At 39.0% G+C, this 15,453-nt stretch overlaps 1 protein-coding gene across 1 annotated transcript in view; it reads right to left on the bottom strand.

The window, feature by feature from the left end:
* Positions 1-15,453, bottom strand: part of LOC132399284 (myosin-16-like) — a 63,905-nt gene that overhangs the window by 28,350 nt on the left and 20,102 nt on the right. The window contains exons 10-21 of the mRNA XM_059979514.1: positions 10,637-10,775; positions 9,796-9,914; positions 8,196-8,345; positions 7,099-7,269; positions 5,923-6,099; positions 4,707-4,833; positions 4,230-4,288; positions 3,868-3,955; positions 2,584-2,701; positions 1,858-1,978; positions 1,218-1,354; positions 462-543 (exon numbers count right to left, since the gene is read on the bottom strand). Of these exons, the coding sequence (XP_059835497.1) occupies positions 462-543; positions 1,218-1,354; positions 1,858-1,978; positions 2,584-2,701; positions 3,868-3,955; positions 4,230-4,288; positions 4,707-4,833; positions 5,923-6,099; positions 7,099-7,269; positions 8,196-8,345; positions 9,796-9,914; positions 10,637-10,775 (1,488 nt within the window). The remainder of the gene's footprint in view (positions 1-461; positions 544-1,217; positions 1,355-1,857; positions 1,979-2,583; positions 2,702-3,867; positions 3,956-4,229; positions 4,289-4,706; positions 4,834-5,922; positions 6,100-7,098; positions 7,270-8,195; positions 8,346-9,795; positions 9,915-10,636; positions 10,776-15,453) is intronic.

Raw genomic sequence — 15,453 nt, 5'->3', positions numbered from 1 at the left:
GCATCTGCAGATTTTCTCTTGTTCAACATTTCCAGTTGACGACCTTTCATCAGAACTCCAGCAGAGAACTTTAACTGTATAATTATGAAAATGTAAATCTTGTCATGGAGTATTGGCAAGATAATTCATTGCAGAAGGCATCAGAAATCATTTTATCCCACTCTTACGCATGGCCACTGATCTATTCCACCAATGATCGGTGAATGCCTGGGAGGAGTAACCTGGTCAATTTTCTCTTTCCTAACCTAAAACAGCTAAGTCATTGGCCGTGTTTCTGTGTCCTCCCCAAATGAAATCAACTTAGCTAGATCTGGAATTAAACATGAGGAATCAGAGGGCGTTCACCTGGCCATCATAATTCACTTGCCGTACAGAATGATGAAACTAACAAAAACACAATCATACGATACTTGTAATTTTCTTGAAAATTGACATAGACAACATGCCTATTTAATAATTACCTTAGTGTACAGCTTCCACCAGCCCCAGAAGCGTAATTGTAGAAATTTGCGGATATTTCGTTGAATAACTATCAGAGCCATTCTGGAAACAGTTTAGATAAAATATTCTCAGTAATTTGCAAGGATATGGGAATAACAGAAGCATGGCTTCTCAGATCTGTTCTTTATTAATATCAGTATCTCATTCCTTTTTTTAATGTACATTATTATTATATGATTTCTTATCTGTCAATCAGTCAAGTTCCCATAGAAATTATGCAAATATTCCTGATCCTTAGTTTTGGAAGGGTGAAGCATGCATTTAAAGGACAGACAAAAGTTATGTCTTCATGTGATTAGCTCCCAGAAAACTAGACAAGAATTTTGAGACTAAACCATGTATTATTATTATACAGCATAAATATGCATATATTATGAATGCTATTGGAGTAAAATAAGTCTGAAATACATACAAAGAAGCAACAGTAAATAAAGTTGAGAAAAGTAAGTTGATTTTGGAGCTGCAATTCATATTTTTTATTGTTATATTGTTACTTTAGAGTAAGTGATAGAAGTTATTGCTGTGATTGATCAACAATTTTATTGTCCTTATGTTACGTGACTGGTAGGAGACTAACCAGATGGACCTTAGTTTTATTTCATTCACAATTCTTATTTTCCTATGCACGATCATTAGATACATTCCTTCAAAGCTATACGTAATTCATTACTGTAGGATGTCCATAATGAACCGTACTGTTGAATGTGAAGACTTGCCTTCTTTCCAGCATCTTTTTGAACTCGATTCGCATCAGCATGCCACGTGAACGAGACTGAATCATTGTTAGAATCTTTGCCAGTCGCTCATCACGGAAATCCTCAAGCTTAGCCAGAACACCAGCACGGAAAAACACCTATGAAGCACATGAAAGTGATGTAAACTGAAGCAACTCTCTTTTCAACATAGAAAAAAAGTACTTAGTTTCAAGGATAGCAAGAGACAGTCCAACCATTACTAAGAAATCAGATACATCAACCTGATTAAACCCTTCATTCTGCCTAAACCAACGTCTGGGAAACCTGTGTGTGCCAAGCTGTAAATTATGAATGAAAAGCATTCCTTAAAGTACAGAGATGCAATTTTCCAGATACAAAAATGAAGATTTGAACTAATAAGCAATTAAACAACATTACAATTGAGGATATGAAGTAAATATAGATCTCTCAAGTTTGGCAATGGACCTCAGGAAAAAAAATAGTTAAACTATTGGTGGAATATTACATAAAAATGCAAAGTAGCAATAGCCACCAGTCATACCTATTAAATGAACCAAACTGTTGAAACTTCACAATTATAGCAACATCTATATAAATTTAGTATTAAGGGAATTTTTAATTCAGCTTAATGATATATTACCTTTGTGTGGCCAATTTTGTATTCATCATTGGTTAGGCCAATTGAACCAAGGACCAATTCTGATGCTTTCTTATTATCAACAAATCCCTTGGGGATGACGTTGGGGTTTAAGATATGGTATCTAAACAAAAGTAATAAATAAAGTTAATTTGTGCATATTATACATCAGCTTAATGATTGAAGCTTTATAACTTGGTTATTCTGCTTTTTCTTATTTAAATGAAACAGTGAGACAGATTTAAGAAACCATTCAGTCCTCTCCTTAACTATCCACCCGTCCTTCATTTCATTGTTGGCTGAGCTGCCCCAGACTGCCGACAATGTGACGGCCTCAACTGATTTTGAGTTGAGTATCTTCCCTTATGTCTTCTCTGAGACTGGCAAATGCCATCTCTGTAATGTCACCTTAATCAGTCCATTTGCGGCTGAAACCCTCACCTTTGCCTCTGTTACTTCCATACTCAGCAGCTCGGCTGCTTCTCTGGCCAGCATTCCACTTTTATTCTCCGCATATGACGTCACTCACTGTCCATACCTTAATTTGCACTAAACCCTGACTGCCCATCACGCCTGGAATGCACTGAAGCTTTTTTTTCAAATCTCTCCAGAGATTCATGTTCCTTTTTTCCAAGTGTCTTTGATAGACTGTTTTGATTATTTTAATGCAATTAAGAGCCTTCAATCAGACAGTGCAAAGTATTAAGAGCAGGTAGAGGTGAGTCTTGCCTCTGTTTAAACTCAGCATACTGCAGCCTGTTGGGGAAACCTTTCCTACAGATACGGATTCCCTCCAGTACACCGTTACATGCCAGCTGGTGAAGAACCAGGCCTGCATCACATACACCTGCAGGAGAATTCAAAACCATTTATTAGCAGATTTCAATTGATGTTGATCCAAATCTCAGTATTGTTGTCTGGACCTCATTAGCTACTGCAGCTTTCAAAACCCAATCTGGTCATTATTTTCCATTCATTTTTATTCCCTGGAGTTCTAAAGTGAGCAGTAATAATGAAACCGCTAAAGCAAAAGATGTTGCCATTGGTAAGTAGATCAGGCAGCATCTGCAGAAAGAGAAAGAGAATCAATGTTTCAGGTTGGAATCCCTTTGTCAGAACTAGAAACAAGAGAAAAGGAGGTTGGGGGGTGGGTAGTGATGATAAAAAATGGTTAACCGGGGTATATCTTCTAAATTAGGTTAGGAGACATGAGTGAATGGAAGCTGTTACGTAGAAAGTGAGAACATAGACAAAAGAGTGTGGCAGTTGCACAATGTGTTCATTTACTTATTTTGTCTTTATCAATCTCTAACTGTTCCTATTCACATTATGCACACAAGACAAACACTGTTTACATATTATCCCCAGCATCACGTCAATTTTGACCTGTCAGAAACAACCCACTCCCCCACCCACCCTGCAGATTAATGACTTCTTTTGTCTGGTCTTCAGTTCTGAAGATGAGTTTCCGCCCCGAAACATTGACTTTTTCTCTTCCCAACACATGCTGTTTGACCTTATGAGTTTTCTAGCATTTCCTTCTTTTGCTTACATTATCCAGTATCTGCAGCTTTTTAAAAAAAAATCAATTAAATGACTAATCTTGATTTATTCATTGCAATGAAAGTATTTTTAATTTCCTCGATTGTTATGAGAATGAGAAACAAGGGACAATTAAAGGCTGAAGAGTAAGGATGCATTAAAAGAGACACAAGATGAACCAATGAGGGGGTAAAGAAGGCTCTACTGAGCAGCAGATGAAAACAAATGTGGCAGCTTTGTTGTAATCATTAACTCCAATAAGGACTACTTCAGATAAATGGTTTGTTTTACTTCAGTGCACTTTTATTCATGATCTGTTATAAGTGAGCCAACGACCAATTTCAATGGTTTATGTCTAATAAATTAATCCTAATCCATATCAATTCCTTTTTTAAGTTTAATAGCTGGTCAAAACAGAAAAGCATTTATTTTTGTACTAATTATTAAGGTTGTACATAGATCCCGACTCACCTGACTGTTTGTATTCATTTGGTACAATACACCGCACAAAATGGGGAGCTGTGCTACGCAGTGTGGTCATCAGCTTGTTCAGCTGTTCCTGTAGTGTCGAAAGAAGGCACATTTAAAATGGCTAAGCTGAAGGGAAGTAACACCAGGCACAAAAAGATGATGGGATGATGCAGGTAAAGAACGGACCTAAAGCCATGATTGCCTTACCGTGCCCAGAAATGTGAAAGGAATTTATTGAACAAAAGAATATTAGGAAGTGCGGAGCAAAGAGCAAAATGGAATAAGCTCAAACCAATCAAGCAACTACAAAACTAGAGAATGTACCATTTGTTCTTGCTGGGAAATCTGCGCCAAAATCTTACCCTGTAAAATGCAGAAACAGTCTGGAAAGAAGAGCCTTTCTTCTGTTTCTTTCCACCAGCTGAAATGAGACAAAATAGTTGCACTCAAGTAACATTTCTCACACTTTTAAACCAATCATAGGTTCAGAAGCCTGCACATTCATGCATGGATGACATGTCAGGAACCTGGGGTGCTTCAGTCCTGTCCATATCATATGTGCTCGTTTCTTGGTTACCTAAGCTCGTGGTAAAATAGTACAGTTCTCGCCTTTCTAGGCTGTAACATCCTACCTAAAATATTGTAGCAGACAATGGAAATAAGGTCTAACAGTGGCCACAGTATACAAAAAACATACCTTACAGATTCTTAATCTACAGTTCATCAAAATCACACTTATTTATCTAGTTGGACAAAAAAAAGCAAAAATAAATGCATTTATCTTTCTTCTAAACTACTCTCAATATATATAAATGTTACTCTCTGGGTCACCAACATACCTGGTGCTTCTTCTTCTTTAAATAGAATGGGCAACAGGGTCTGGCCTGCTTTCTGGAAAAGGCCAACCACAGTTTCATTCAAGGGATCTTTATTCTTCTCCAGCCAACCTTGAGTGTTGTAACCAACCTAAAGAGGAGGAAGAGCATTGTCCAATCACTAACAAGAGAAAGTCTTCAGATGCTGGAAATCGAAAGCAACACGCACAAAATGCTGGAGGAACTCAGCAGGCCAGGCAGCATTTATGGAGAAGAGTAAACAGTCGACATTTTGGGCCAAGACCCTTTGGCAGAATCAGATTATTGTTATGAGAAACTTGAATGCTGCTGGAGTTTTGGTAAGTTAGAGTTACAATTACACATAGCTTCAATTCAGAGTGCTTATTTTACTCCAATAGAAAGGAATTTCTCAGACATGATACTGATAGATATGCCAATATGAGGATTTCACAACATGTTTTGAATACGTGACTTATTTGAGTATAATGTATAAATATACACAAGTATAGTCGAGACACTAGTTGGGGGATGAGTTCTATAGGTAGTGACTATGTCAGATGGCAAACCATCCAACTACACAGGAAATTTTAACCCTGGGCTTCTAATATAAGAATTTTGTTATTTGCCCACATGAATCCATCAAAACATTCCAGTTGGCCCTAAGTGGAGTAGACCTCAATATTCCATAAAGTTTCTGGCAGAGATCCAGGACAAGGGGAAATCCAAGGGTTCTTTATGAGACCCAAGGAAACAATCCTGGTGTGATGCAGACTTCTGATCGAGAATTTGCAGAACTAATGTGTTAACACACATGGGATGTCATCAAAGTTATCTTGTGTCAGCCTGTGAGCAGCCAGCTCTTTTAATGAGAATTTACAAGCTGACTGAAACTTCTGGCTTTATCTAAACCAAGTATGTGCCAGAATTGTTTTTGCCTCTGCCATGAATTGCCATTTGTTCAATTTTAGGTAGATTTGAAGAGGTGCCGAGACAACAACAGCATGAAACAAGCTGCTGACAAATCGGTGTACAAAATCGAGACTCCATTCTGTTTTCTTCGACATTTATCCTCCGTGTTGATTTGCTGTCAACATTCTTGAGGTTACTAATATAAGCACAGGTACACACTCCTCATGCACTTCCCATCCATTCACAACATCTATCAAGTCTTACTTTTAAAACTGTGTAATTTCAGAGGCTGTTATGTTGTAATACTCACTGTGCCAGCATAGTGGACAAGCTCAAAGGTGGCTTCTGCTTTGCCTTTACCACCTTTAGGTTTCAAGAAATTACTGGACTTGCCCAAATGATTGTCATAGAGGGCAGCCTTAAATGTTGCATCTGTGGCTTTAGGAAACACACATTGTTCTTCCAGGATGGAGAAGATGCCCATAGGCTGGAAACAAACAGAAGAATTTTCACTATAATAAACTACAATGTATATCAAATAATTATTCAAAAGTAAGGTAAGAATTTAATCAAAGTGGAAAAACTTGTATTTTCTCATTCATGTCATTAATGGGTTTGGCAAGTGTATTAAAACTCATGTTTCATACCCATTTAGTAATCCTATCAAAATAGCTAACAGGATGGCTAGCCTGAGATTTGGGAAGTGTAAAATGCATTAGTGATGTGGGAAGGTCTTCTCCAGGACCAAAACTTATTGTTAGTTCAAGAGGTTTGTCACAATCATCCAGCATGGAAGGGGCCCTTGAGCCTATCAAGTCTGTACTAACCACAAAGCATCCATTAACACAAATCCTACACTCCACACATTTTATTCTTCCATATTCCTACTAACTCCTGCCAGATTTTACCAATTACCTAGGCACGAGGACCAATTTATAGTGATCAATTAATCTTCCACCTGCATGTCTTTGGGATGTGAAAGGAATCAGGAAGCACAGTCACAGGCAGAACATCCAAACCCCCCAAGTTTTACTTAATAGCAATAAACTGGTTTTACCTGTAAAATTTTCAAACAAGAGTAAAATGAAAATCAGGTGCATACAAGCAAACCACAGGTTATCCCCTTTTGGTAATAGAAACACACCAAACTATTTCACCAATCTCCACGCAAACGTTTGAAATAGGAAATAAACTTTTTTTCTTACAGAAATTATATGATATAAAGTGTGTTATAGAAAACCAAGACGTGGATCATTCTGTAGGAACGCAGCTCCTCCCTCTATCCCATTATAAGGGCATTGTCTGTATTGGGGTTCAGCATTCTGATCCCTGCATTACTTGTTTCCCAGGTGGAATTCCTCAATGTTAAATTGAATTTCTCTACTCTTTAAACTTATGTTCTTTGTTCACAGCATCCTTGCTATTTTCCTTTATGATAATTTTTCTGATGCAGTAATGATTTTTATGATTTGTTTGATGCAATTACCTTTTCCAGAAGCTCAATGCAAGCCTGGAGGTCCATGCCAAAGTCAATAAACTCCCAAACAATCCCTTCTTTCTTATATTCTTCCTGTTCCAGGACAAACATGTGGTGATTGAAAAACTGCTGCAGTTTCTCATTGGTGAAGTTGATGCAGAGTTGCTCAAAGCTGTTGAACTGTGAAAGGATAAGAACAGTGGAAAATAAGAAGGCTTCCTTTCAATCTGAAAAGATTAATTAGCAATTCTAACTTCTGTTACATCTGGAATAGCATGGACATATTTATTTAGAAATTAAAGTTTGCAGATGTCAGCAGAGAGTAAGATTTTCAGAATGTACACGATATACATCCTCTGATATTAAATGGAACCATTGACAGTTTCTTCCAGTCTATTCAGCTAATCTTGTACTTGTCATTCTCCTATCCTCTGAGAGTCATTTTCAAATTTACTTTTTCACCCATGAGGCTGCAGGTAGATTCTATGCACAGTTACAAATCACTGGCATCCAAAATACTTCCCCCCCCCCCACAAAAAAAGATGATATTAATGAAACAGCAAAGTACATTAAATTCTTAAGGAATTTTACATGTGGATTCTGGGGTGCTCTTTTCTCTGAAAGGAAAGACCAGAACTAGGAACCAGTCGCATATCAGTGGTTCATTTCTTTACTCAGAAGGCTGATAGACTTTGGAATACCCTATCTCCTGAGGACAGTGGATGCCCTATTGTGAAAAATATTCAGCACAACAACCCTTGATGTCTAAATATCAAAAGAATTAAAATTAAGGGAATAGAGGGAAAAGAAGTTGTTGAGGTAGACAATCAGCCATGATTCTACTGCATGCTGAAACAGCTTTGAAAAGCCAATTGTCCTGCCTCCCATTTATTCTGTTGTGTGTAAAGACACTAAGGGTCCTTTGACCCTAGACAGACTGTACGCTGTAACAAATTGCCCAACATACTCCTATATCAAGTTAAAGATTCACCTCATTTATAACATTGGATCTTGAGTAACCTACTTTAATGATCATCAATGTCAATGGAATATTGTTTCCTTCTTGGTGACCAGCATTGCAAGTTGGTTGCATTGTAATACTCTACCTCAAAAATCTCAAAGCCAGCAATATCCAGCACTCCTATGAAGTACTGACGCTGTAACTTGGTATCTAAGGTCTTGTTGATTCTCACAACCATCCACTTGAACATTTTGTCATAAACAGCCTTTGCTAATGCACCAACTGCATTGTAGCACTGAAAGAGAACACAAATAAAATCACATTCATCAAAGGCACTCTCTCATAGACTTCAGACAAACTATGCCATTACTTCAAGGAGGTCTATTCTTGCTGTTTAGGACCAACTTCAATTTTAACGTATAGCATGATTGGTCAGTGGCGGTCTTCTATTTAGTTCCATGACCTGATTTATATCAACCCAAATATTATACTTATGCCTGAAAATGAAAACCAGCAGAACACCACCACAGAAGTCCTGTCAGAGTAGTCTCAGGAAAAGGGAAGTCTAACAATAAATTTTAGTCAAGGGTTTAGAATTCAGCTCTGCCTACTCCACAAGAAAATGTATAAATTTACCTTTTTAGGACTTTTCTAGGTCTTGTTGGAAAATAAGATTAGGGTGGGAGGGGTTATGATGGTCAGTGGTGAATGATATACCACCATTAAGTTCTTAAACTTAGTTGGCAGACTAGGACACAGCAACATTAAATCAAGTTCAATTACAAATTTAGAGGTAGTAATAACAGTACAGTGTGGGTACTTTTGGCCATCTACATTTATACTTCCACTTGGCCAGATCAGCCCAGGAAAGGAAAGGAACTAATCCCCTTCACCCACCCTCCCCATTTCAACTACTCAGGTCTATGCATAACTCCAACCGTATCCAGCAGGTGAGATATAGGGGAGGAGTTGAAAATTCAGTTGAGTTTATATAAACTAGTGGATTTTTAAGTTTTAACTGATGTCAATTGCATGGTAACAATGTTCTAAAGTTTACCTGAGCGTCTGTGGGTTTGAAAATGCAGCAAAATCTCCAGGTCTGTGTATCAAAGTCAAGTCACCTTGCCTTCCATCTTTTGGGTCAATGGCATTCAGAATCCCCATGAAAAGTGCATTTCAGTTCTTTTGCATGACCAGAAATACTCTTGTAAAGGCTGTGTGATTTTTCAGTGCCCCATTTGGAGAGGTCTTTAGATTTTTAGGTTCAGATTTTTTAAACCTTTAGGTCTTTAACCAAATGAATGCTGTATACCAAAAGCTCCCAGAGTCAATTTCTAGATAGTTCTGAGGTACCTGATTACAACAAAAATGATTCTATGGGACTCACTACTTTTGGATTTAGGACTGAAAACCAGTGATAGCTCCAACTGTCAATGACTATGATATGATCTCTGAAGAGACCAAGAGTGAGGATAGCTCAGGTTTATCTGCTATGGTCAAGTACATTCTCTGCACTGACAGTCAAAGAAGGTTCTTAGTGAGGGACTGGGGACCCATTATTGTCCATAAATTCTACCCAACAGAAATTCAAACCTTTGAAGAAGAAAAGCTGCCAATTAAATAAACTAAATTTAGATGGGTTGCTCCTGTTAATAATGTCAGGGGTATTTTTTTGGTGAGCAGATTGTTTCAAAGGAAAGGAATCAAATACCCAAATGAAAATGAAGATGTGTGCTAATGGTTACCTGGTCCATGTTCTGGCCTTTCTGCACAAACTCATTGCCAACCTTCACTCTTGGCCTGGTGATGCCCTTCTGTAGCTCACCCGAATTGAGAGACATCAAGTGCGCAACTTTGTCTGCCACTGGATACAGGAGAGACGGAAGTGAGTGAAGTCGCCTGATGTGCTGAATTTTCTGCTTCTCTGACACAAGCAATATAGCTTTGTACAGTGAAACACCAACAATTTATATTTCCACTTTTAAATTTATTTGTTATTAAAGCTCAATACAGCTTGAATGACACATGAAGTGGCTTTCTGAACCATTCTGTAATAACATTTGCAATGATCACAGGCTCAACAAGAAATAGAAACAAGGACTAAAACTTCATTCTCACAATGGCAAAGGATGATGTGTTTTTGAAAATTGACATTATTTTTTGCACATTCCTTGCTCCTAATACCCTCAAGATTTTCAACTCCTGCTCAGTGGCAATGCACCGTGGACTGGAGGGTGCAGATTTTCTTTAGTGGGCCTGCGTTACTTTTTTCCTTGAACTTGTGTTCTCAGGATTCAGAAAACTAATTTCCCGATCTCCCTGGAACTGAGGGCCAAGATTCCAAGTGGCAGCCAGGCCCTGAGTAAAGTAATAGAGGAGTATTTTGGAGCCAGAACCACCACTGCTCTGGAGCCTGGAGCCTATGACAGCCCCTGTCTGCCCCCAGCATCACCATCTGTCAAAGGTGGCAGACAGGTGTGCTGTTTGGATTCTTCTGGTAATCTCTATTAAGTTTTTTGCAATAAGTTGCCTCATTTTTTTCTACTTGATGCTTATCTCAATAAATGCAGTTGAAAGGCCAGTTACCTTCTGGAGTGTCCACTTCTGCTTGTTCATCTCTTGGTTTTTGCTTGAACTTCATGTTACCAAAGTGCATAATGGCCCCTGTCAGCTTGTAGATGTTCAGTTTCTCTTCAGCATTGAAGCCAAGTACATCAAAGGCAACCTGGTGATCGAACAGTCACTGGAGTTTACATCATATCTTTTGTTATTACTAGTTTAATTTTAGTCTGAAAAGGAAAAAGCTTTAAAACTGCAGTTCTGGTCTCCAATACTATTGGGTATTAGACTATTTCAGAGTGATTATCCAAAATAAGTTATGGCAAATTAAACTAGATTTGAGCACAGGATTCTTAATTACAGCACACCACTCTGGCCCAGTTTGCTCTCTCATCCTCTCTGTTGCAGGACTCCCTACTACTAAAAAGAAGACACTCACTATGGAATGATAATTCCTCCACTGAATCAGAACAATTAGTAAATGGGCAGGAACCTCAAAAAGGTGGTGCAAATTTTTGGAAGCCCTAAAAAGACAATGCTTCTGAATACCACATGGCTTTTACAGCCAGTATTGAGTGCCCACTTTAAGATAAAAGTGATTAGAAAGAAAACGAACAGTTTAAAAAATATTATCCCTGATTGATAAAGACACATGTGCTGGATTAAAAAAAAATCACTTGGTAGACCATGCAGTCTCTTATTTGCTGGCATTAACAGAAACAAGTCATTGCGACCCAGGACCAGCCAATGAGTTTCCCGGTTAAAGGAAAATTGCAATTGGGCATTGCAAGAGACCCCATTGTCATTTCGCATCTACCTCTGTCATCATTGGCACGATGGAAAATTTAGTCATAAACATTGATCTTCAGTAGTGTTCATTTTTCTGATATTAATGATGGGTGTAACATATCAGAAGGAGGTCCTTGAGGAATAAAAAGCTTGAAGGAACTTAAAGAAGAAATGAAAAGAGTGAAAAGTAGCCATGAAAGTTCCTTACCAAGTTGGATTAAGGAAAATCCCAAGGCACTTTATACACAATATTATGAACAAGAAGGGAGTTGGGGAAAGAGTAGTTTCATTCAAAAACAAAGGAGGGAATTTATGTGTGGATCAGAACACCTGGGTGAGGTCTTTAAAGAATACTTCATATTGGCATTCACCAAGGAGAAGGACTTGGGTGATGTGAAATCATGGAGGGTTAAGTTGATATTCAAGGGCAATCCTGAGGGAAGCAAGGAAGGAGATTGCAAGGGTCTTTATTAAGATCTTTGTATCATATTTAGATACAAGCAAGGCCCAAGAAAACTGAGGAATAGCAAATGTTGTCTTTTTGTTTAACAGGGTAGGTACCAATGACATAGGTAGGAAAGGGGAAGAGGTCCTGAAACAAGAGTATAGGGAGTTAGGAAGGCAGTTAAGAAGAAGGTCCGCAAAGGTAGTAATCTCGGGATTACTGCCTGTGCCACGCAACAGTGAGAGTAGGAATGGAATTAGGTGGAGGATGAATGCGTGGCTGTGGGATTGGAGCAGGGGACAGGGATTCAAGTTTCTGGATCATTGGGACCTCTTCTGGGGCAGGCGTGACCTGTTCAAGAAGGACGGGTTACACTTGAATCCTGGGGGGACCAATATCCTAGCGGGGAGGTTTGCTAGGGCTACAGGGCAGACTTTAAACTAGTAAGATGGGGGGGGGGAATCAATTTGAGGAAACTATGGGAGAGGAGGTTAGTTCACCAGTAGAGCAAGTAAATAGACAGTGTGTGAGGGAGGAAAGGCAGGTGATGGAGAAGGGATGCGCTCAGCCCGAAGATGTAGGGGAGAAGAAAGAAAAAGATAATAAATTTGAATGCATTGTTAGGGTTGAAAAGAGAGGAGGAGGTGGAGAGTAGCTTAAATGTATCTATTTTAATGCTAGGAGCATTGTAAGAAAGGTGGATGAGCTTAAAGCGTGGATTGATACCTGGAATTATGATGTTGTAGCTATTAGTGAAACATGGTTGCAGGAAGGGTGTGATTGGCAACTAAATATTCCTAGATTTAGTTGCTTCAGGTGTGATAGAGTAGGAGGGGCCAGAGGAGGAGGTGTTGCATTGGTTGTCCGAGAAAATCTTATGGCGGTGCTTTGGGAGGATAGATTAGAGAGCTCCTCTAGGGAGGCTATTTGGGTGGAATTGAGGAATGGGAAAGGTGTAGTAACACTGATAGGAGTGTATTATAGGCCACCTAATGGGGAGCATGAGTTGGAAGAGCAAATGTGTAAGGAGATAGCAGATATTTGTAGTAAACACAAGGTGGTGATTGTGGGAGATTTTAATTTTCCACACGTAGATTGGGAAGCTCATTCTGTAAAAGGGCAGGATGGTTTAGAGTTTGTGAAATGTGTGCAGGGTAGTTTTTTGCAACAATACATAGAAGTACCGACTAGAGATGGGGCAGTGTTGGATCTCCTGTTAGGGAATGTGATAGGTCAGCTGACAGATGTATGTGTTGGGGAGCACTTCGGGTCCAGCGATCACAATAGCATTAGCTTCAATATAATTATGGAGAAGGACAAAACTGGACCTAGAGTTGAGATTTTTGATTGGAGAAAGGCTAACTTTGAAGAGAAGCGAAGGGATTTAGAGAGAGTGGATTGGGTCAAGTTGTTTTATGGGAAGGATGTAATAGAGAAATGGAGGTCATTTAAGGGTGAAATTATGAGGGTACAGAATCTTTATGTTCCTGTTAGGTTGAAAGGAAAGGTTAAAGGTTTGAAAGCACCATGGTTTTCAAGGGATATTAGAAACTTGGTTCAGAAAAAGAGGGATGTCTACAATAGATATAGGCAGCATGGAGTAAAGGAATTGCTCGAATAATATAAAGAATGTAAAAGGAATCTTAAGAAAGAGATCAGAAAAGCTAAAAGAAGATATGAGGTTGGTTTGACAAATAAGGTGAAAATAAATCCCAAAGGTTTCTACAGTTATATTAAAAGCAAGAGGATAGTGAGGGATAAAATTGGTCCCTTAGAGAATCAGGGTGGTCAGCTATGTGTGGAGACGAGGGAGATGGGAGAGATTTTGAACGATTTCTTCTCTTCAGTATTCACTAAGGAGAAGGATATTGAATTGTGTAAAGTGTGGGAAACAAGTAAGGAAGTTATGGAACCTATGACAATTAAAGAGGTGGAAGTACTGGCACTTTTAAGAAATTTAAAAGTGGATAAATCTCCAGGTCCTGACAGGATATTCCCCAGGACCTTGAGGGAAGTTTGTGTAGAGATAGCAGGAGCTCTGATGGAGATCTTTCAGATGTCATTAGAAGCGGGGATTGTGCCGGAGGATTGGCGTATTGCTCATGTGGTTCCATTGTTTAAAAAGGGTTCTAGAAGTAAGCCTAGCAATTATAGACCTGTCAGTTTGACATCAGTGGTGGGTAAATTAATGGAAAGTATTCTTAGAGATAGTATTTATAATTATCTGGATAGACAGGATCTGATTAGGAGTAGCCAGCATGGATTTGTGCGTGGAAGGTCATGTTTGACAAACCTTATTGAATTTTTTTGAAGAAGTTATGAGGAATGTTGATGAGGGTAAGGCAGTGGATGTAGTCTATATGGACTTCAGCAAGGCCTTTGACAAAGTTCCACATGGAAGGTTAGTTAAGAAGGTTCAGTCGTTAGGCATTAATGCTGGAGTAATAAAATGGATTCAACAGTGGCTAGATGGGAGATGCCAGAGAGTAGTGGTGGATAATTGTTTATCGGGATGGAGGCCGGTGACTAGCGGGGAGCCTCAGGGATCTGTTTTGGGCCCAATGTTGTTTGTAATATACATAAATGATCTGGATGATGGGTGGTAAATTGGATTAGTAAGTATGCCGATGATACTAAGGTAGGAGGTGTTGTGGATAATGAGGTGGGTTTTCAAAGCTTGCAGGGAGATTTATGCCGGTTAGAAGAATGGGCTGAACGTTGGCAGATGGAGTTTAATGCTGAGAAGTGTGATGTTCTACATTTTGGCAGGAATAATCCAAATTGAACATACAGGGTAAATGGTAGGGCATTGAGGAATGCAGTGGAACAGAGAGATCTAGGAATAACAGTGCATAGTTCCCTGAAGGTAGAGTCTCATGTAGATAGGGTGGTGAAGAAGGCTTTTGGAACACTGGCCTTTATAAATCAGAGCATTGAGTACAGAAGTTGGGATGTAATGTTAAAATTGTACAAGGCATTGGTAAGGCCAAATTTGGAATATTGTGTACAGTTCTGGTCACAGAATTATAGAAAAGATATCGATAAATTAGAGAGAGTGCAGAGACGATTTACTAGGATGTTACCTGGGTTTCAGCACGTAAGTTACAGAGAAAGGTTGAACAAGTTAGGTCTCTATTCATTGGAGCGTAGAAGGTTGAGGGGGGATTTGATCGAGGTATTTAAAATTTTGAGAGGGATAGATAGAGTTGACGTGAATAGGCTGTTTCCATTGAGAGTAGGGGAGATTCAAACAAGAGGACATGATTTGAGAGTTGGGGGCAAATGTTTAAGGGAAACACGAGGGGGTATTTCTTTATTCAGAGAGTGATAGCTGCGTGGAATGAGCTTCCTGTAGAAGTAGTAGAGGCCAGTTCAGTTGTGTCATTTAAGGTAAAATTGGATAGGTATATGGACAGGAAAGGAGTGGAGGGTTATGGGCTGAGTGCAAGTAGGTGGGACTAGGTGAGATTAAGAGTTCGGCACGGACTAGGAGGGCCAAGATGGCCTGTTTCCGTGCTGTGATTGTTATATGGTTATAATCTATTCTTGTGACCTTTACATCAGCAGTAGGGAAATTATAGGAGAAGATTCTTAGACACAGATTAATTTA

This window comes from Hypanus sabinus, chromosome 9 (assembly GCF_030144855.1).
Source record: "Hypanus sabinus isolate sHypSab1 chromosome 9, sHypSab1.hap1, whole genome shotgun sequence".
Lineage (NCBI taxonomy): Eukaryota > Metazoa > Chordata > Chondrichthyes > Myliobatiformes > Dasyatidae > Hypanus > Hypanus sabinus.
Note: the sequence above shows the minus strand (reverse complement) of the source record. Positions and strands in the feature narration are given on the sequence as shown.